This window comes from Zonotrichia leucophrys, chromosome 3 (genome assembly GCF_028769735.1).
Source record: "Zonotrichia leucophrys gambelii isolate GWCS_2022_RI chromosome 3, RI_Zleu_2.0, whole genome shotgun sequence".
In the NCBI taxonomy this organism is placed as follows: Eukaryota; Metazoa; Chordata; class Aves; order Passeriformes; family Passerellidae; genus Zonotrichia; species Zonotrichia leucophrys.
Genome location: NC_088172.1, coordinates 100,916,177 through 100,933,127, shown reverse-complemented (window position 1 = coordinate 100,933,127; position 16,951 = coordinate 100,916,177). Strand labels below are relative to the sequence as shown.

General features: G+C 47.4%; 1 protein-coding gene across 2 annotated transcripts in view; it reads left to right on the top strand.

Annotated features, from left to right (window-relative positions):
* SLC24A3 (solute carrier family 24 member 3) overlaps positions 1-16,951 on the top strand; it is a 110,638-nt gene that overhangs the window by 63,531 nt on the left and 30,156 nt on the right. For both annotated transcript variants that reach the window (XM_064709621.1, XM_064709620.1), the window contains exons 5-7: positions 1,028-1,112; positions 2,647-2,750; positions 13,684-13,758. In XM_064709621.1, coding sequence (XP_064565691.1) covers positions 1,028-1,112; positions 2,647-2,750; positions 13,684-13,758 — 264 coding nt within the window. The remainder of the gene's footprint in view (positions 1-1,027; positions 1,113-2,646; positions 2,751-13,683; positions 13,759-16,951) is intronic.

The following is a 16,951-nucleotide window of genomic DNA, read 5'->3' as shown; positions in this document are numbered from 1 at the left end:
TCCCCATAATTTATGTACAAAGGGTTGTTACCTATGGGCAATGGACAGAGTTACCCTCCCTTAGGGGTGAGGAATACCCATTGTGGAATCTTCAGAAACGGCTGCTGTGATGATTTCTGTTCTTGTCTCTGTGCAAAGGTACTCAGGCAAGGATGGAACAGCAGAGGAGCCCTGCAGTGCTGCAGGGGAATGGGGACAGAGGGAGGTTTGCTGTGTCCTGCCAGGCTGGGGGGCAAGCCAGCTCTGCCAGGGACACTTTCCACCACCCTGAGCTGCTTTCCCCATGCTCCTGGCTGCCTTTCCTGTGCTCCCACAGTGGCAGCTGCTGCCTTGGTGTAGTAACAGCTCAGGGTGGTTGTTGCTCCTCTTCAGTGCCTTGTGGCATCTGCTGAGCAGATGCAGATGGGTGCTGGCTCAATAGGAGCTGGTGCAGATGGAACAGTGGGAGTGCAAACACAGAGGGTGTAATTAACCAAGGAAATCTTTGGAAGCAGCATATGCTGATGAAGTTTTTGTAGAACAGTGGATCCTTTCCCTTCCAGAAGCCCCAGGTTTTAAGACAGTCCCTGGGTACTGCTGAGGGACAGGGACAGGAGGTCAGTGATGTAGTCCAGGAGAAAGGGAGTGAGGAGAGGGTAAAGCAAGGTATAACTTGTGCCAGGGAAGGTGGCTGGAGGTGAATGAAGCCTGAGCCCTGTCCCTGCCCTTTACAGGTGAAAGTGGGAAAGATGAGGTGTGTGTTGCTGGAGTTGTGGAGCACACAGACCCATGAGTGGTGGTGCTGCCTTCCCTGTTGGCTGCAGTGGTGACCTTTCCCTCCTCTCTAAAAGTGTCACTGCCATAGCCTGCCCTCTCTGCCAGGTGGTGCTCACTTCAGTAGCCAGTGCCTGTGGTGGCTTTTCCCCTATACTTAACCTTTGTTTACACAAAACTTTACAGGTACCCACTCTAAGCAGGCAGTTTGACGTTGGGAGTGGGATTCCTTCAGCTGCTCAGTGTGCTAATCAGTGACTGTGTTTCTCTGCAGCGCTTGCATCTCAGTGAAGATGTGGCTGGGGCAACTTTCATGGCAGCAGGAAGCTCTGCTCCTGAGCTCTTCACATCTGTCATAGGTAAGGAGCTGCTTCCCTAAACCTGCACCTTTCCCTGGCTGTTTTCAGGGCTGAAATGGGATTTCTGTGTGCCTGCAAGGTTTGTTGTAACACTGGGCACAGATGGCACTGACTGTGGAGAGTCCTTGCCACAGTCAAGGTGAAGTGACTTTGAGAGTGCTGTTATCCTGACCCTGCCAGGACCAGTGGGCACTTCACCATAGCTACCCATTATCCAGGTTTTGCCTACAGCATTATCCTCTCCTGTCCACTTTTCTGCCCCATCTGCCACGCTGTGGGAAAGGATTTCCCCCAGATTTCCCTCTCTGGTACCCTGGCACACTGTTCATGCCCTCAGTGGCAGACTCTGTGCCATCACCTCCCCTCTTGTTAGTCTTCCAACACTGCTTTTCCCTGGAAAGGCCAGAGTGGGGAGGAAAAGAGGATTTTAAATTCTTTCTTACAGCAACAGGTTGGTCAGAGCATCACATTTCCAAAGCAGCTCTCTGCTTATGGGAAGTGTGATGGAGGGATTCAACCATCCTTAAGTTGCAAAACCTGGGAAACTCTCAGAGAGGGACTGCAGGCAGTGTTACAGAGTGATGTTCTACCCAACCACATCAAGAGGGTGAAGTGTTCCTGCTGTGAAGCTGTGTGCTCTGCAGAGGTCTGATTGCACAAGCAAAGCCTTAACATTTGGGAACTTAAATTGCACCAAGTTGGGATTGTCCTTTGGTTAAGGGTAGTGCAGCACCAGGGTGAAAATAGAACCAGATTCCTTCAGGTGCCTTAGAGAAGCCCTGATGGTCACCAGGATCATTTTCCTGCTGTGGTGTAACCAGCCAGGTGCCCTGTGTCACTTGGCAGGTAAGGGCTTCTGTGTTTCTGAGAAAAGGATGAAGTTGGAGAAAATATGTGAACTGGTGTTGGAACCTTAAAAGCAAGAGGTGAATTTAAGCAGACTGACAGCTAGCAGGAGATGGAGTGTTATTTTTAGGCTGTCTTCCTAAGGAAAGGATTTTGTGCAGCACAGTGATACATGTGTCTGTCAGTTCATCTCCCTCACCATTAACCTCATTGGCCAATTTTAACCAAATTTGACAGAAGAGCTCTGAAAAAAGCTTGTAGCATAGCCCCATAACTCATCCTGAGAGACTTGTGAGTAGCTGTGGCCAGACACTCTGAATCATCTCCAGCTTCTACTGAAGCTTCATCCCACTGAAGCCAGTTGGGATGGGGATATGGGAAGGAGCAGAATACTTCTCAGGGAATATCTTAGGGGAGACAGCTTCCTGTGGATTTGTGTCCCACCAGCTGCTACCATGAGCTTGCAGTGTTTGTGGTGTGTATTGCCATAATGTTGGGTCACAGTAGCAGGAAGTTCATAACTTGGATGTGCTTGGTTTCCATCACACAATCCATTCAAGTATCCTCAGGAAACAACTCTCTGCAGTTTGCCTTTAGAGTCATTAATCGGGTATGAGGTCTGCAATTTTATGTGAAGAAAAGTCAGCTCTTTCCCATTTACACAGCTTCTCTTGAACTTGTTTTTCAGGTGTTTTCATCACAAAAGGAGACGTAGGCGTTGGAACCATCGTGGGCTCGGCTGTGTTCAACATCCTCTGTATTATTGGGGTGTGTGGGCTTTTTGCAGGACAGGTAAGAGCATTTAATGATTCCTTACAGTTCTTGCTTCACCCTGTGCCTTGGCTGAACTGCAAAATCAGATGCCAGGTTCACCACCTTACCACAAATTTCTCTGGTTTTGCTGTTTTTAATCGCACCCTGTGCCGTTCCTCCTGCATTTTTGAAATGAAAAACAGCAGCAGCAAAGGTCAGCTCAGGCATTTTGAGCTGCCCAAGGTGTGTGGGTGGGCAGAGGAATAAATGTTGGTTGTTTGCTCCTCATGTAGTTTGTGACTGCTCTCCAGCGTGTCAAACCACTGCTGACAACACAAGCTATTCATCTGAAATTAAAGCAATTAAGCTGTGAGATCTGAGCTGCTGTCTGAATTGCAGACATGATTGACTGTATAATTAAATACCTGAATCTGCATTTACCTTCACACTTGCCAACATGCCAAGTGTTTTTACAATCTCATAAATGTTCTCTGGCGTGTTACTGTGCAGACTTATTTGTAAAGAGGAGAAGCAGAGTCTTGTTACCAGCACAGGGCAATGGAAGAAGAAGTGAGAAGAACTTGGTCAGTGTGGGAAAGCACGCAGAGAGATGGGGTTTTCCTTATGATCCAGTTCTGTTTTCCTTATGATTCAGTTCTGTTTTCATTAGCAGGGAAGTTCTGCAGGCTGAAGGTGAACATTTTCAGTGTGAGGAGGCCTCAGGATAAGGTCACAGCAGTACTTTTTAACCACCCACGTGCCATGATTTGCATGCAACGTGCAGCTGGCAGCTACAGATGCTCGGTGTGTCAGTGGTTCTCCATAACTCTTACTGTGAAAACCCAGTTAATTGAGGTAAATTTTTAATGACCAAAGCCTTCCCAGGGCCATGAGGCTCTGCTCCCCAGAGGTATTCTCATGTCATCAACAGGACTTCTTCTCAGGCTGCTTTTTTCATGCAAATGAAGGTGATTAACTGTCTAGCAGTTAATGATGGCAGAGGAGCCAATTCTGATTTTTATTCTCCACGGTATTGATTGCATGCCTCAAACCTGCTAAAAAATGGCTACAAACCACAGCTTTGGAAAAGGCTGCTAGAGTTTGGGGCTTGACAGAGAACTTCAGAATGTCAGAGGCCTTTTACAGGTGGGAGATTGTTATTTCAGAAGCATAAATCACAGCCAAAATGCTCTTGTAAAACATCTTCAGCCGTGGTAGCTTTCAGAAGTTCAAGTCATCCTAGGCATAGTCTGTGAGTTTCTTTCAAGCCAGGCGTTGAGATTTTTACTTCTTTGCCCCATCTTTGTTTTCCTTGGGACTCTGCTGATGATTTGTGTGTGGTTTTGTCAAGTCACATAACCTCTCTTTGCTGCAGTCCAGCCCTCAGAGGGTGGGTGAGCACTGGAATGATTGACGTCACTGTGTGGAGCTGTGATTTTAGTGAGCAAGTAAGAAATGTCAGTGTCAATAATTTCAATGGTTTAGATAAAACTCTGGATCAATTCATGCTTTTTATTTTTTCCCAGCCTTTCACCAAAAAGTCATTCCCTCTTAGTGGTGTGATTCATCATTTGCTTTGTGTTAGTATGAGTAAGAATTTGGTTTTATTGTCAACAGTGTCTCTACAGAGGCACTAACATAGGTGGTAAATTTGGTTGTTGGTGAGATTTCTGTTCTGCTGGGGACCTGGATCTCAGTAGTGAGTTGCCAGGTAAGTCTGGGGTTGGTCACAGCTGCTTGCTGTGCTCCAGGATTTTTTTTCTTTGAGCTCAGACCTGTGGATTGAGCAGCTGGAGCTCTCAGATTTTCAGATGTATTGCCCCTGGACTGGGAATCCCAGAGGTCAGACCTGTAGGGGCCTTCTGCTGCATTTCTGTTTTTTATTTTATTTTTGACTGGTAAACAGTTGAATTGTAAAACACTGTCCAGCCCTTTCCAGGATACGTTTTATTTTTTAATTAGGTTGTAGTTTGTATGTGCTGTGTTGGATGTATTCTTCTTTGGCCTAAGAAAAGACTGGGTTTGGTTATGTGCACCATGTTTAGAAAAAGAACCAAATGCACAGCCCCAGAAAGCTGGCATGCATTTGTTTGAGCACCAGCCCTAATTGATTATTCTTCCAAGCCTTTACTGGCTGTATGCACACACTTTTCAGGATAAATCAGAATAAGCATCCCACTGCTGGAACGGGAGAAGGGAAGCATGCCCACGCCTCTGTGTGACACTGCACACCTTAAAAAGGCATTGAAAGAGCATTGTGAAGGTTGAAAGTCAAACACTGCAAAGTTAGAAAATAGCAGTGTGAGGGTTCCCTGTGCACCCTTAATTTGCCCCCCCAGTGTGTGTGCATTATTATCCAGGCTTTAATTACGGAGTCCCTTGCCGGGATCTCCACGGGCTCCCTGCCTCCCTCTGCACACAGAACGGACTTTGCTCACTTAATGAGCAGATATTCAGGATTTTGTTTTCTCTTATTGTTCACTCTGTGCCCTTCTGCCTTATTTACCAGGCTCTATTCAAGCCCTGTTCCAGAGGCAGAATTATTAATTTCCTCTTGAACTTCTGCCGATCTCGGCGCTATTGTATCTGAGCAGTTGATGAGCAGTTAATTAATCTTCCCCAAACCTCTGTGAGATGAAGGGATGCTTTAAAGATGGGGAAACAAAGCACAGAAAGATTAAATAAAAAAGAATAACTTGTCTTTTTAGGGGCCAATTAGAGCTGGCACAGGCCTGCTCTTTCCTGTGGTGCATAGGATTCTGTGGCATGCTCGTGGATCCTGGTGCTCCTGCTGCTCCACAGGACTTTCCAGCAAGGCATTGGTTTGAGTGGCCATGTCAGTCTGCACACAGCCCAGCTCTCCTTGGGAGCATTCAGCTCCTGGAACCATATGAGCCCCTCTTCTTCTCCTCACTCCCACCTCCTTCCACAGAGCACACACAGAATGCCTCTGTCCTGAGCCCTCATCCCCAGGGCTGTTCTTGTCTGGAGCTAAGCAATGACTTAACTACATCTCCTGACATTTAGTGGTTGCTCTTGCCAGTGTGGTGGTGATGGTGTTCCTTCTCCCTCCAGCTCTTGAGGCCTGAGAGAAAAACTTTCACCAGATTCCTGCCTTGGGTCATGCATCCACCCGTAGCAGCTTTCTCCCAGTGGTTTTGATCCCTTCTCCTCCACTCCTCTGCTCTATGTCTCCTTCTCCTGGCTAATGTTAGCCATGCCAGGCAGGCACCCCTTGAGATGCAGGAGTCTTCTCTGCAGCCAGGGAAATCGTGTTTTCCACTGTTTTCATCTCCTCCTGAGATTTTGGATTGGAGGAATTAAAAAAGCAACAGTGGATGCAGGCTGCCCATGTTTTTGATGGCCAGACAAGAGCCATCCCCTAAAGGCTGGGTTTTATAAACTAGCATCCACACTCTGAAAATCAGAGCTTTCAAATATAGCTTAATCTGGGCCTCTCCAGAAGCAGAACTTCATGTCTGGTGTGTGTTGAGATGTTTGATCAAGGCATGTTTGGAGTGCTCAAGTTTTCCCCATGGATAGTGAATGCTGCCCATGTGCCTGTGGCAGTGAGCCTTAGAAGCTCCTCCTGCTTTCTTCCTGCAGCCTGTTGAAATATTCTGCATAGCACTCGCACCCAGAGGAGGATATCTTTTATTTCATCCAGGCAGTAGATGCAACTTCTAAGCTGTAGATGGTTTCAGTGTATGGAAATAAGTTAGGAGCTGTTCTCATTCCCCACTTGCCTGTGCAGTGCAGGCTGGATGTGTCTGCAGCTGTTTCCTCCTATGTCCCCACACCTTTGGACATCAGCACTTCTCCTTGCAGGTAGGCAACTGCTAAGGCACATAACCCAGCTGTTGTTTTTTGGCTGCTGTGTCTGCTTTGCTTCCTTCTGGCAAAAGGGGGAACGAGGTCAGGGAACACGGAGGGAGAGTGAAATGGCAGCAGATGCAGCCCTTCAGTCAGTAGTCCAGCAGCATTCACGGGGACACAGGCTGGATAGCGGCGAGGAGGCTGCTGTCTGCCTTGTGATGGATTGCATCGGGCTTTTTCCATGCTTGCAAGCCAGCTGTGTATGGGGAGCTTGACCTTAGCCTGGGGTCCCCTCCAGGCCTTGGTTGAGCTGTCCTGCCTTCTCTCACGCTCATGTTTGTGCTTCCCAAGCCCTCCCCTCCTTCCCCTGCCCTCTCGCCGTCCTTGGCGGCAAGGACGCGGCATTCTCGGAAGCTGTCCTTGCTTCATTCAGCTCTCATTCAGGCCAGCACAAGCGGAGCTTGTTCCCTTTTGGACATTCCCCCATCCAGATTCGTCTTGTTTTCACAGCTCTGCTGCTCTCTCCTCGCCATGCTGTCCTCCCAGCACTGACCCACAGCGTTTTGCAGTGCTGCAGAGGAGGCTGAGAAGTGCTTATGTGCTTAACCATGAGTTGCAAGTCACTCCAGCATTACCATGTCATTTTGAATGTGCATGGCTTGATTTGTTAATTAGTGTTTAATTGCTCTGATTTTCAGTTGAGTCAAAGTTTCTCTATTTCACCTTTCCCCAGAAACAGACAGGCTTCTCTGGGTGGAGCAGGGGACCGGGAATGCTGGCTTGTGCCACAGATCCTCTTCCAGTTATTGGTTCTGTCATGGGGCATCATTCCTCAACATACTGGAACCGAAAAGGATGACTGTGACTGTCTGACCTGCCTCCTTCTTTTCCAGTGGGATTCTTTTACTTCAGGAATTAAACTAAATTCAGCAGGCTCTCCTTTGTCCAGGTCACAGAACCCCTGTGCCAGCCGAGGTGCCTCTAGGAATTATCAGCTGCCATGGGTTATGTCAGTGGAAAATACACCTGTGTTGACCAGGACACTAAACAGAGTTTAATAACCTGGTGGAATATTTTTTAATGAAGCAACTGGGACTTCTGTAATCTGTTTTACCCCACTTCTGCCATTCAGCCAGCTTGCATGCCTCTTAATCTTTTAAGCTTTAATTTCACTCACAACTCAGACTGCAGCCATTACTGACTTTTGGCTTTGATTGCATTCATGAGCTTTTTTATTTTCTTCTTCTTGACTGTGGAGAAGTTTTAAAAGGTGAGAGTTGAAATCCTGTTGCTTTTTCTTCATTGGTTTGTGAACATTGGTGGAAAACATGTAAAACTCTGGGGAAGTAGTTTAAGGAGAGCTTAATGCCAGCTGTTGGGACTGTTCATTGCTCTCAGAGCCCAGGACACGTTGGGGTTTGGTGCTGGCAGCGTTTTATAGTGACCATGAGCCTGGTCTTTCACTGCCAGGGCTGTGTTGCAGACATGGGACACACTAATAGGTCAGACTGAAGTAGTGCAGAGGCCCAGGCTGTGGTCCTTGGTACCTAAAACTGCTGGCATGGCACACACAGTGGTGTGTGAAAGCCCAGGTACAGGGAAAGCAGGGGGGATTGGTGGATGATGGCAGAATGCTGTGGAACATCAGGCAGTCTGTAAGGTGCCAAGACTGCAACCAGGACAGAGAGGTGGGGATGGAGTTTCAGGATAGAGAGGTACCATTAATTCAGAGGTGCTGCCCAAGGCAATCAGAAGAGTGGCAAATGGATTCCTATCAGCATCAAACCAAGGTTACTTCCTGATTGTCACAAACACCATCACCATTTTCAGTTAAGTTGTCTCTGTCAAAATTGACACACAGATCAATACCATGGATGTACCATTTGTAGGATATTTCCTCAAATCATTTATAGTGTAAATAAGGGAGATAATAAATTCTGTTTTTTACTTCTGGCAAGAACTGGTCAGTCTGAAGAGACTGGGAGATGTTTACTCTGTGTACGCCTTCCTGTCTACAGCTATCCTTGAATTCTGCTGTGGATCTTGTGGTCCAGCAGAGGCCTTGGGGTCCTGCTGCCTCAGCACTGTGGGAATCTGAGCTAAAGAGACATGCTGGTCCAAATAACTCATGGATGATTATAACCACCAGTTGAGCAGGGAAATATTTCTGGCTTTGTCCTGAGGTTTGGAGAGTGTCCACTGTTTCCATTCTGAGAATGTCACATAGACAGATTGCTGCAGCAGTGATGAAAATATCAAGAGAGGCCTAAAAAAGCAAATATTCTTGGGGAAGTAATGAGAATAGATGGAGTTGGTGCACAGTGTGCAGACTGGGAGCCAGAGTGAAAACTGAGCTCTGCAGAGAACGGCAAAGCAGAGGTGAAATTAGGGGGCTGGTAATTGGGAGGAGGCTTTCCTCACAGCAGGTCCCTTAGATCATGGCTGCTTTAACTGCCTGAGAAAGAAGGATTAGGCCTGGATTTTTCTTTGGCCTGACCTGTGCTCATATTTGGTGCTTTGCTGAAGCTGGGAGTTGTATTGGTCAAAGCCTCCAGCAAGCCCAAATGCTGCATCTTGAGACCCTGAGGCCAAAATTATGGTCTGGAAACTGAGCTGGATGCTTGCAGTGTCCTGGGATATTCAGGCACGGCCATGGGGTACAGTGCAGGACATCCTGCTGTGCTGTCAGTCCCAGCTCAGGGCCCTCTGGCTGATGCTGGCTGCCTGCTGGAAAGCCTGCCTGGCTTTCCTGGGGCTCTGCACAGGAAAGAATGGCTTTCCATGCAGGAGTCTGTCCAAAAGGTTTGCTGTGGCAGAGTGGTTCAGTGTGCCAGGAGGGGATGTGGGATCAGGACTCCAGCTGTGCTGGGAGATGGCACCTCTGGGATCCTGTGGACCTGCTTGCCTGATTTATGGATGTGCCAAAAGTGCCATCAGGAACCCACCACCCTCCAAACATACCGAGTCCTGCTTGTGTCTCCCAGGAAAGGGGCAGAGGCTCCACAATGGCTTGTTGCTGACAGCCACAGATGGATATACAGCCTAATTTAATGTAAAGATGGGTATAAGTAAGGCACTATCACACTTTCCCATCAATCTGTGATGCTTCACTGATACCTCGACCAGTGAGAATGAGCAGGCAGGTGGCAAGGTCCTTGGAATTACCTGAGCTGAGCAAAATAATCTGCTGCAGAGTTTAAAGGCAGAGCTCGTACCCTGATACCTGACATAGAGCCCTTTTTATTTTTGTATAATTCTGAATGCATAAGACATGGATTAACTGGAAACTGTGGCCAGCCTGATTCCTTGAAAATCTGTCCCAGACCTCCACCTGAGCTCACTGCTTCCTGTATCAGTGGCCAGCAGTTGGTCATTTCTCTTGCTTTGGCATGAGATCCTGCTGTTTTTACCACAGCACTGATTTGAAATCACATTGAGGGTTTGCAGAACAGCGGTGTGAGCAGCACAGCCCTTTCTGGAGGGGACCCCAACAGGCTTCAGAAGGCTCCTCCTCAGCTCTGAGGGCAGCTCCTGCAAGCCAGGAGCAGCATGTGAGGAGGTTCCATGGCACAGCTCACCCAGGGGGCTGACACAGCACTTGTGGGCCAGAGGCTTGTGAGGGATCACAGTGAGCAGCAGCTCTTGAGGCAGCACAGAAAGCCAGATCCCTGCATCTGCTAGGCTGGTGTAAGAGCTTCCCTAATCACCTCTGTGCAGTCCACATCAAAGAGGGGCAGCATGAGGAATGACCCGGATTCTCTGCTCCTGGATGCCTTTTGATGGTGGTGGATTCACTGCTGGCACGTCTCTGCTGACCTCCACAGACTCTCACAGCTAATCGCTTGCAGGGATTGTCTTTAATCTTTTGACACCCTAGTCCAAGCATTGCTGCCTCTCCACATCAGCAAATTAGGTTATTAGCTCTTAATACCTCAAAATCTAGACCTTCTGTGCCAGAGGGTAACAGAGAAACAAGATTAGGGAGATTGCTTCCAAAGCCTGGCATTTCTAGCAGGGTTAGTAGCTGATCAGCGCTTGAGAATGTCAAGCAAAGAACCGGCCATGAGATGAGGAAAACCCTCAAAACAATTCAGAGTGAAGAAGATCCCTGAAGAACATGGATGGGATTGCATGCTTCCCCTGGAAGTTTAGCAGCCAGAATACTCAGGAGTGCACATGCCTCTGGACATCCTTGCCAAGGAAGCAGCAGCCCCGTTCTGGCACATGTTGCTGCTGTGGGCAGAGCAGGCTGGAAAACAGCCACCAACAGGGTGGCCTCTGGTCATGGATATCTCCTGGGTGGAGATAGAGCTTCCATGCTCCTAAGGGCAGAGAAACCATTTGGATGAGCAGAAGAGAGAAGGGTCAGTTTTACAGAGGATAAAAGGTGAAGTCCGAGGATGAGGCGTGGGGCATATTGCCCCTGAGGTCCTGGTTGCCCTGAGCCAACTTCTGTGCTACAGGAAGCAGGAGCAGTGTGTGATTTTAGGGAGATTTTCCCTCTGGTGGCTCTAGATTTTCCCTCTACACATGTGCTAAGTGGAGGAGGTGGTGTGTGCTACATAGAGCCATGGCTTCGGGAGTTACAAACCTCAAAAATCAAGCTAGAACTGAGAAAATCTTGATTTTTCTGCTCTCCAGCCCATCAAAAAGGGAAATAAGCATTCTGAGTAGTGAATTTTATATGTGGAATTTTGCAGGGCGAAAGTTTACCTGTGAGAGACCAGGTAGCTATCATGGGTAAGTTTACCCTTAGGAGTGATGCTGTAGCATGCAGGGGAGCAGGCTCAGTGTGTCTTGTGTGGAGCATCAGGGGATGCTCTCATTAAAGCCTTGACTTCAGACCTCTTCTTTTCAGCTCAGCTGAACTGTGTTCAGTCCCCACTAACTGGTCAAGGAACAGCTAAAAGGCATTTGTCTGGAGTTTGGATTTCAGGTACTCAGTTCAAAAGGAAGAAACATCACTGCGCTGAGAATCAGTGGCTCTACAGATGCCTCCTTATGCTCAGCTCCCACAGGACCAGCTCGCTGCTGGGTTACAATATGAAAGTATTGCTGATTTGAAACTCAAATTTGATCATGTTTTTACCCAAGCTGGTCGCTTTCCTGATTTCTTTTCTGCCTTGCCGATCTGTAGTTTCAGTGGTTTCCAGCATGTTAAAGTTTATGTGGAGTCCTCGGTACATGGTTGCCTTATATGCATGGCTTCCCTGTGTCACATGGATCAAATGGCTCAGAAACTTCAGCTTGGTGACTTGGGCCCCAAAGATATCTGAGATTTAACTGCCCCACAGTTATTGCATCAGGGAGACCCACTCTGATGTCTGTGAAATGTGAGCAGCCTGTACAGGTGCCAGGCGTGAGCATCTTCCCCTACAATCCAATCTGGAATCAGCACAAGGGTTCTTGTGATTCCCACAGGATCTTGGTCTGTCAGTTCTGTGCAGTAGGACCCTGATAGAAAGCTGCATTTAGGATCTTATTGTGCTCATTCAGGTGCCTGAGGAAAATTCCTTGGGAAAATATTATCCTTCAGGATCATTGTAGAATACCAAAGAACAGGAGGAAGGCTACCTTGACTCCTCGTAGCCAGGCACCTTGCTTTCACAGGTGTGCTGTGCTGCCTGGTGACACCCCTTAGGCCACGGACACAGGTTAGGAGACAGAGCCTCTTCCTGTGGGGGCTGCCCTTGGCTTCAGAAAAGTGATTTCTGTGTGCAGATCTGAAGTTACAGCTGTAAAATCCCCACCAGCATGCATCCATGCTGAGGCAAGTGCAGAGGATCTTCAGCAGCATCCTGAAAGCTGAGTGGAATAATGTCCAATCGTTCTATAAACTTGCAAAATTTGTTTAATCAGAATGAAAGGGCACGCTGATGTAAAATGTGAGATTTAATTGAGGATCTCTGAATAGAATTATGAACCCAACTCCATGTTCCTACATTTGGAAATTTTCAACCAAAAGCATCTCCATTTATCTATGTCTGTGTGCCTTGGAATGTATTGTCTGCTTGTAGAAATCTGGTTTGACCCAAGGGCTTTAAAAGCCTGCATTTTTTGCTTCATGTAGGAGTTCCTAACATGTAAATGGTTGCATAAAGAGACTTTACACTGGGCATAAATGACATCAATTTTTTAGAAAACCATGCTGCTAAGAGACTGTAGAGATTTTTCAGGTATAATGGTCAGTATCTTTTTACAGCATTTGTTTCATTAGCAGTTTTGGAAAATTCCAATATTGTAAGAATTATTTTGAAGAGAAATTTGGAAAACTATTTTTGCTGACACTGAAATAGAACTGAAAATGATGTTACTGTTCATGTGACTGAATTCATGCACAAGTATGACTGGAGGGTACAGTCAGAAAATTAATGTATATGTTCAGATCCAAATCAGTGAAAATGAACCATCTCCCATCTTCCTCCTTCAGCTATGCACCTTTGAAGGATGTGATCCAGAGTGTTTGAAATGCACTCCAGGACTGGGAAATACAGATTTGAGGAGAAGCTTCTACTGAGGGGACTTCCTAGAGCTGCAAAGAATAGAATCATATTGAAGATGTTACCTCCACATGAATGCTTTTAATCTGTCCTTTTGACTATTCAGTGGTATATTCTTCTAAGATCTGAGTTGCAGGCTCGTGCAGCCTGCAGTGAGAATTATTCTTAATTTCTGTGGCTTTGGAAAGTCACAAGTGGCATGAACTGCACAGTGATCCCTTTTTAGTCTCCACTGCATCCAAATTCCTGAGTTTTGTTCGTTACACTTTGCTGGAGTGTTGACTTGAGTGTTTGTCCCAAAACCTGTGTAGGTGCACACAGAGCTGTAGTGATGCTCGTCAATGTGGTCGTGCTGGTAAAACCTGAGCTTTACTTTGCTGTGAAGCAGCAGCCCTCACAGATTGTGTGGGGACACACAGCTTGTTGTGGGGGACAGCTGAGTCCACAGGTTCTTGAAATGTGGCAGTTCCTGCCTGTCTCCCTTGCAGCTGTCCCTCCTGCAGCTACAGAAAGTGTTTCCTGTCTTAGGCCTCTTCCTCGAGTTCCCAGCATGTGTGGGGACATCTCCCCACACAGGTGGCACTGGGCATGCCCTGCTGGTGTGGCAGTCGTGCTGCAGAGCCTGGCTGACACCCTGTCTTTGCCTCTTTCCCCAGGTTGTTGCGCTGTCATCATGGAGTCTCTTGAGAGATTCGATCTACTACACGCTGTCTGTTGTTGCACTCATCGTGGTAAGTTTGTGAAGGTTTTGGGTGCCCATGTCTGCTGTTTGTGAAGGTTTTCCATCTGTGAGAGCCCATGTTTGCTGCCACCGCTGAAGGTGGCATAACGGTCATGTAGCTGAGATCCCAGCTCAAACACTCATGGGGATTTCTGCTTGTGGAAAGCTGCTCGTGGTCTCCCTGGCTCTGCTGGGAAGCTTGGCCTGAGGGCAGGAGGTGGAGGAGTGTCATGGTGGCCCTGTGCAGAGCAGAGCTTGTTCTGAGCCCCCAGGCAGCCCTGCAGTGGGAGGGTCAGTGCTCTCCTGGCTCCCATGACTTCCTGAAATGCATGTCACTCACCTGTAAGGAGGCAGCACTTGTGCCCAGAGGAGAGAGATCCTGAGCAGCTACTGCAAAACCTTCAGGTTAGTTTTTCCACACATAATAGGGAAATGCAGTGCATGCTGACAGCAAGTCCTCAAGCAAAATCTACACTTTCAACAGTTCTAAGTGCCTATCTCAATTTTCATCAAGCTCAGAAAATGCTCCAAATCTCTCAGAATTGGGCTATCCTTTGAAAAAAATTTGGCGCAAGAGTTAAATAAAGGCACTGCTATCATTTTAGCATTACCTTTGCAACCAGTACCAAGCAGTGCCAGGAAATGTAAAAATTGAATTTTCAGTTGCACATCTTTTTTCCCCCCACCCTAGCCTAATACCCTAGATTCCCTAAGACAGGAAGCGAGTGATTTTGGGAGGTTAACTTCCATATGTCAGCAAGAAGGGGACTTTAGAATCAGAAGAGGGTTGCTTGCAGTCTGGGTTACTTTGGTTGGTGTGTTTCAACAGGGGGTTTTGGTTTGTTTCCTGCTGAACAGGCCTGTGTTTCCAGATGTACTCTGTAGCTGCAAAGGCCTCTCTTTGCCTTGTCCCAAACAGGGGATCTTTCTCAACCTGTTTGTACTTTTATTCCCTGTACTTCAAGGTCAGCCTTTTTGTACCTGGTAAAAAATAACTTTTCTACATAATTACTAGCAATGAGCTGCAAAACAAAAAGCTTTTTTTTTGTTGGTTTTGTTTTGACAGCTTGACAGTAACCTCTTAGAAGACACTTCAGTGCTTTGCATGCAGGGATAATTTTTCCATATGAGGGCATTGAGACTTCTCTGCAGCTGGAATAGAGTAATCAATCTTAAAGAATTATATTGTTTGTAGGAGTTTGTTCTCATGGTGTTTTAAACAACAGCCTGTGGTGCTGTGTTAAATGTTGCACTCCACTGGTATCTTTAGTAATCATAAGTACACCTGAGGGAAAATAAATATATTCCTTCCAATGCTGAGATACAGCAACTTTAAAAAGCTTGATACTGTGCTGGGAAAATCAATATGACTTTGTCTCTATTTGCACTAGAAAAGGAAGTATTTCTTTAAATGCTCTTGTAAGAAATAGAGCAGTATAGACTCACCTATTTGCTGCTCCAAGCCATTTAGTGAACTCTGAACCACAGAGGTTAGAAGTAGATATAAACCACATTTACTGTACTTAATTCATCTTGATTCAGCCCTATGATTTTATTTACTTTATAATAGTATTACTTGTCTTCTAGTAGTTTGGTAAAATTTGCTCCTTGTTCTCTTGAAAGGAAAAAGATGCATGTGCATCTTAACTTGAAGGGACATGGTCAGAGTCATTAGAGGCAAAATTGAGATGGGTGTTATTTTTAGTCACAGAAGTCGGGTGCACACGCTTTCACCTCCCATCACACCAAAACATTGTAACCTAAAACAGGCCCTGTCAGATTAGATCACAGTGACTGGGAACTGTAATTTACAATGCTTTGTGGTCATGTTTTCTTCCAGTAACCAGTGTAACTCTTGCCTCGTGCTGGCTGTCACATAGGAGTTGCTATTTACGGCTGTGTGGCCAAGGGGAAGTGTTCACTGTGCTTTCAGGGCCTCGTTCCTTTTCCCTCCTGTTTACCTGGGGCACAGCCATGGATCTGTAATCCCTGGTGTGGTCACACGTTTCCCTGCTGGTGCTTTGGAAGGGCCAAATGGACCACAGCCTATCATGGGGCCATGAGGGCTGCATGTGATTCCAGCTTCAGCCTCCTGTGGAGGCACCGGCACCGTGGTGTGACCGTGTTCACAGGGGTCCGAGGATGAGGGAAGAGACGAGGATCTGACTCCATGTTTCAGAAGGCTTGATTTATTATTTTATGATATATGCTATATTAAAACTATACTAAAAGAATGGAAGAAAGGATTTTATCAGAAGGCTACTTAAGAATAGAAAAAGAAGGAATGAATAACAAAGGCTTGTGTCTTGGACAAACAGTCCGAGCCAGCTGGGCTGTGATTGGCCATTAATTAGAAACAACCGCATGAGACCAATCACAGATGCACCTGTTGCATTCCACAGCAGCAGATAACCATTGTTTACATTTTGTTCCTGAGGCCTCTCAGCTTCTCAGGAGGAAAAATCCTAAGGAAAGGATTTTTCATAAAAGATGCCTGTGACACCGCAGGGCCTTCTGCAGCCATCCCGCTGTGATGGGAGCAGGACTGGAGGCACAGGGAATGGCAGGGCTGGCAGGGCACGGCAAGGGGAAGGGCCTGGTCACAGAGCCTGGCAGCCACTGCCCCTGTGAGCCTTCAGGCATTGCCAGTGTGGGCCCTTCAGCCGCTGCCAGTGTGGGCCCTTCCCTCACCCCTTGCCATGGCGCTGCTGCTTCCTTCACAACTCTCACCATGGCGTTGGTTCTCCCTTGACACCTCTCACCTAGGTGCCGTTCCTTCCCTCATGCCCCTTTGCCATGGTGCTTGTCCTTCCCTCACACCCCTTCCCTCACACCCCTCAGCATGGCGCTCCCTTCACCATGGCTCTGGTCCTTCCCTCACACCCCTTCCCTCACACCCCTTCCCTCACACCCCTCAGCATGGCGCTGGTCCTTTTCTCACACCCCTTCACCATGGCTCTGGTCCTTCCCTCACACCCCTTCCCTCACACCCCTCGGCATGGCGCCTGTCCTTTCCTCATGCCCCTTCCCTCAACCCCTCAGCATGGCACTGGTCCTTCCCTCACACCCCTTCCCTCACACCCCTCAGCATGGCACTGGTCCTTTCCTCACACTCCTCAGCATGGCACTTGTCCTTCCCTCACGCCCCTTCCCTCACACCCCTCACCATGGCATTTGTCCTTCCCTTACACTCCTTCCCTTAC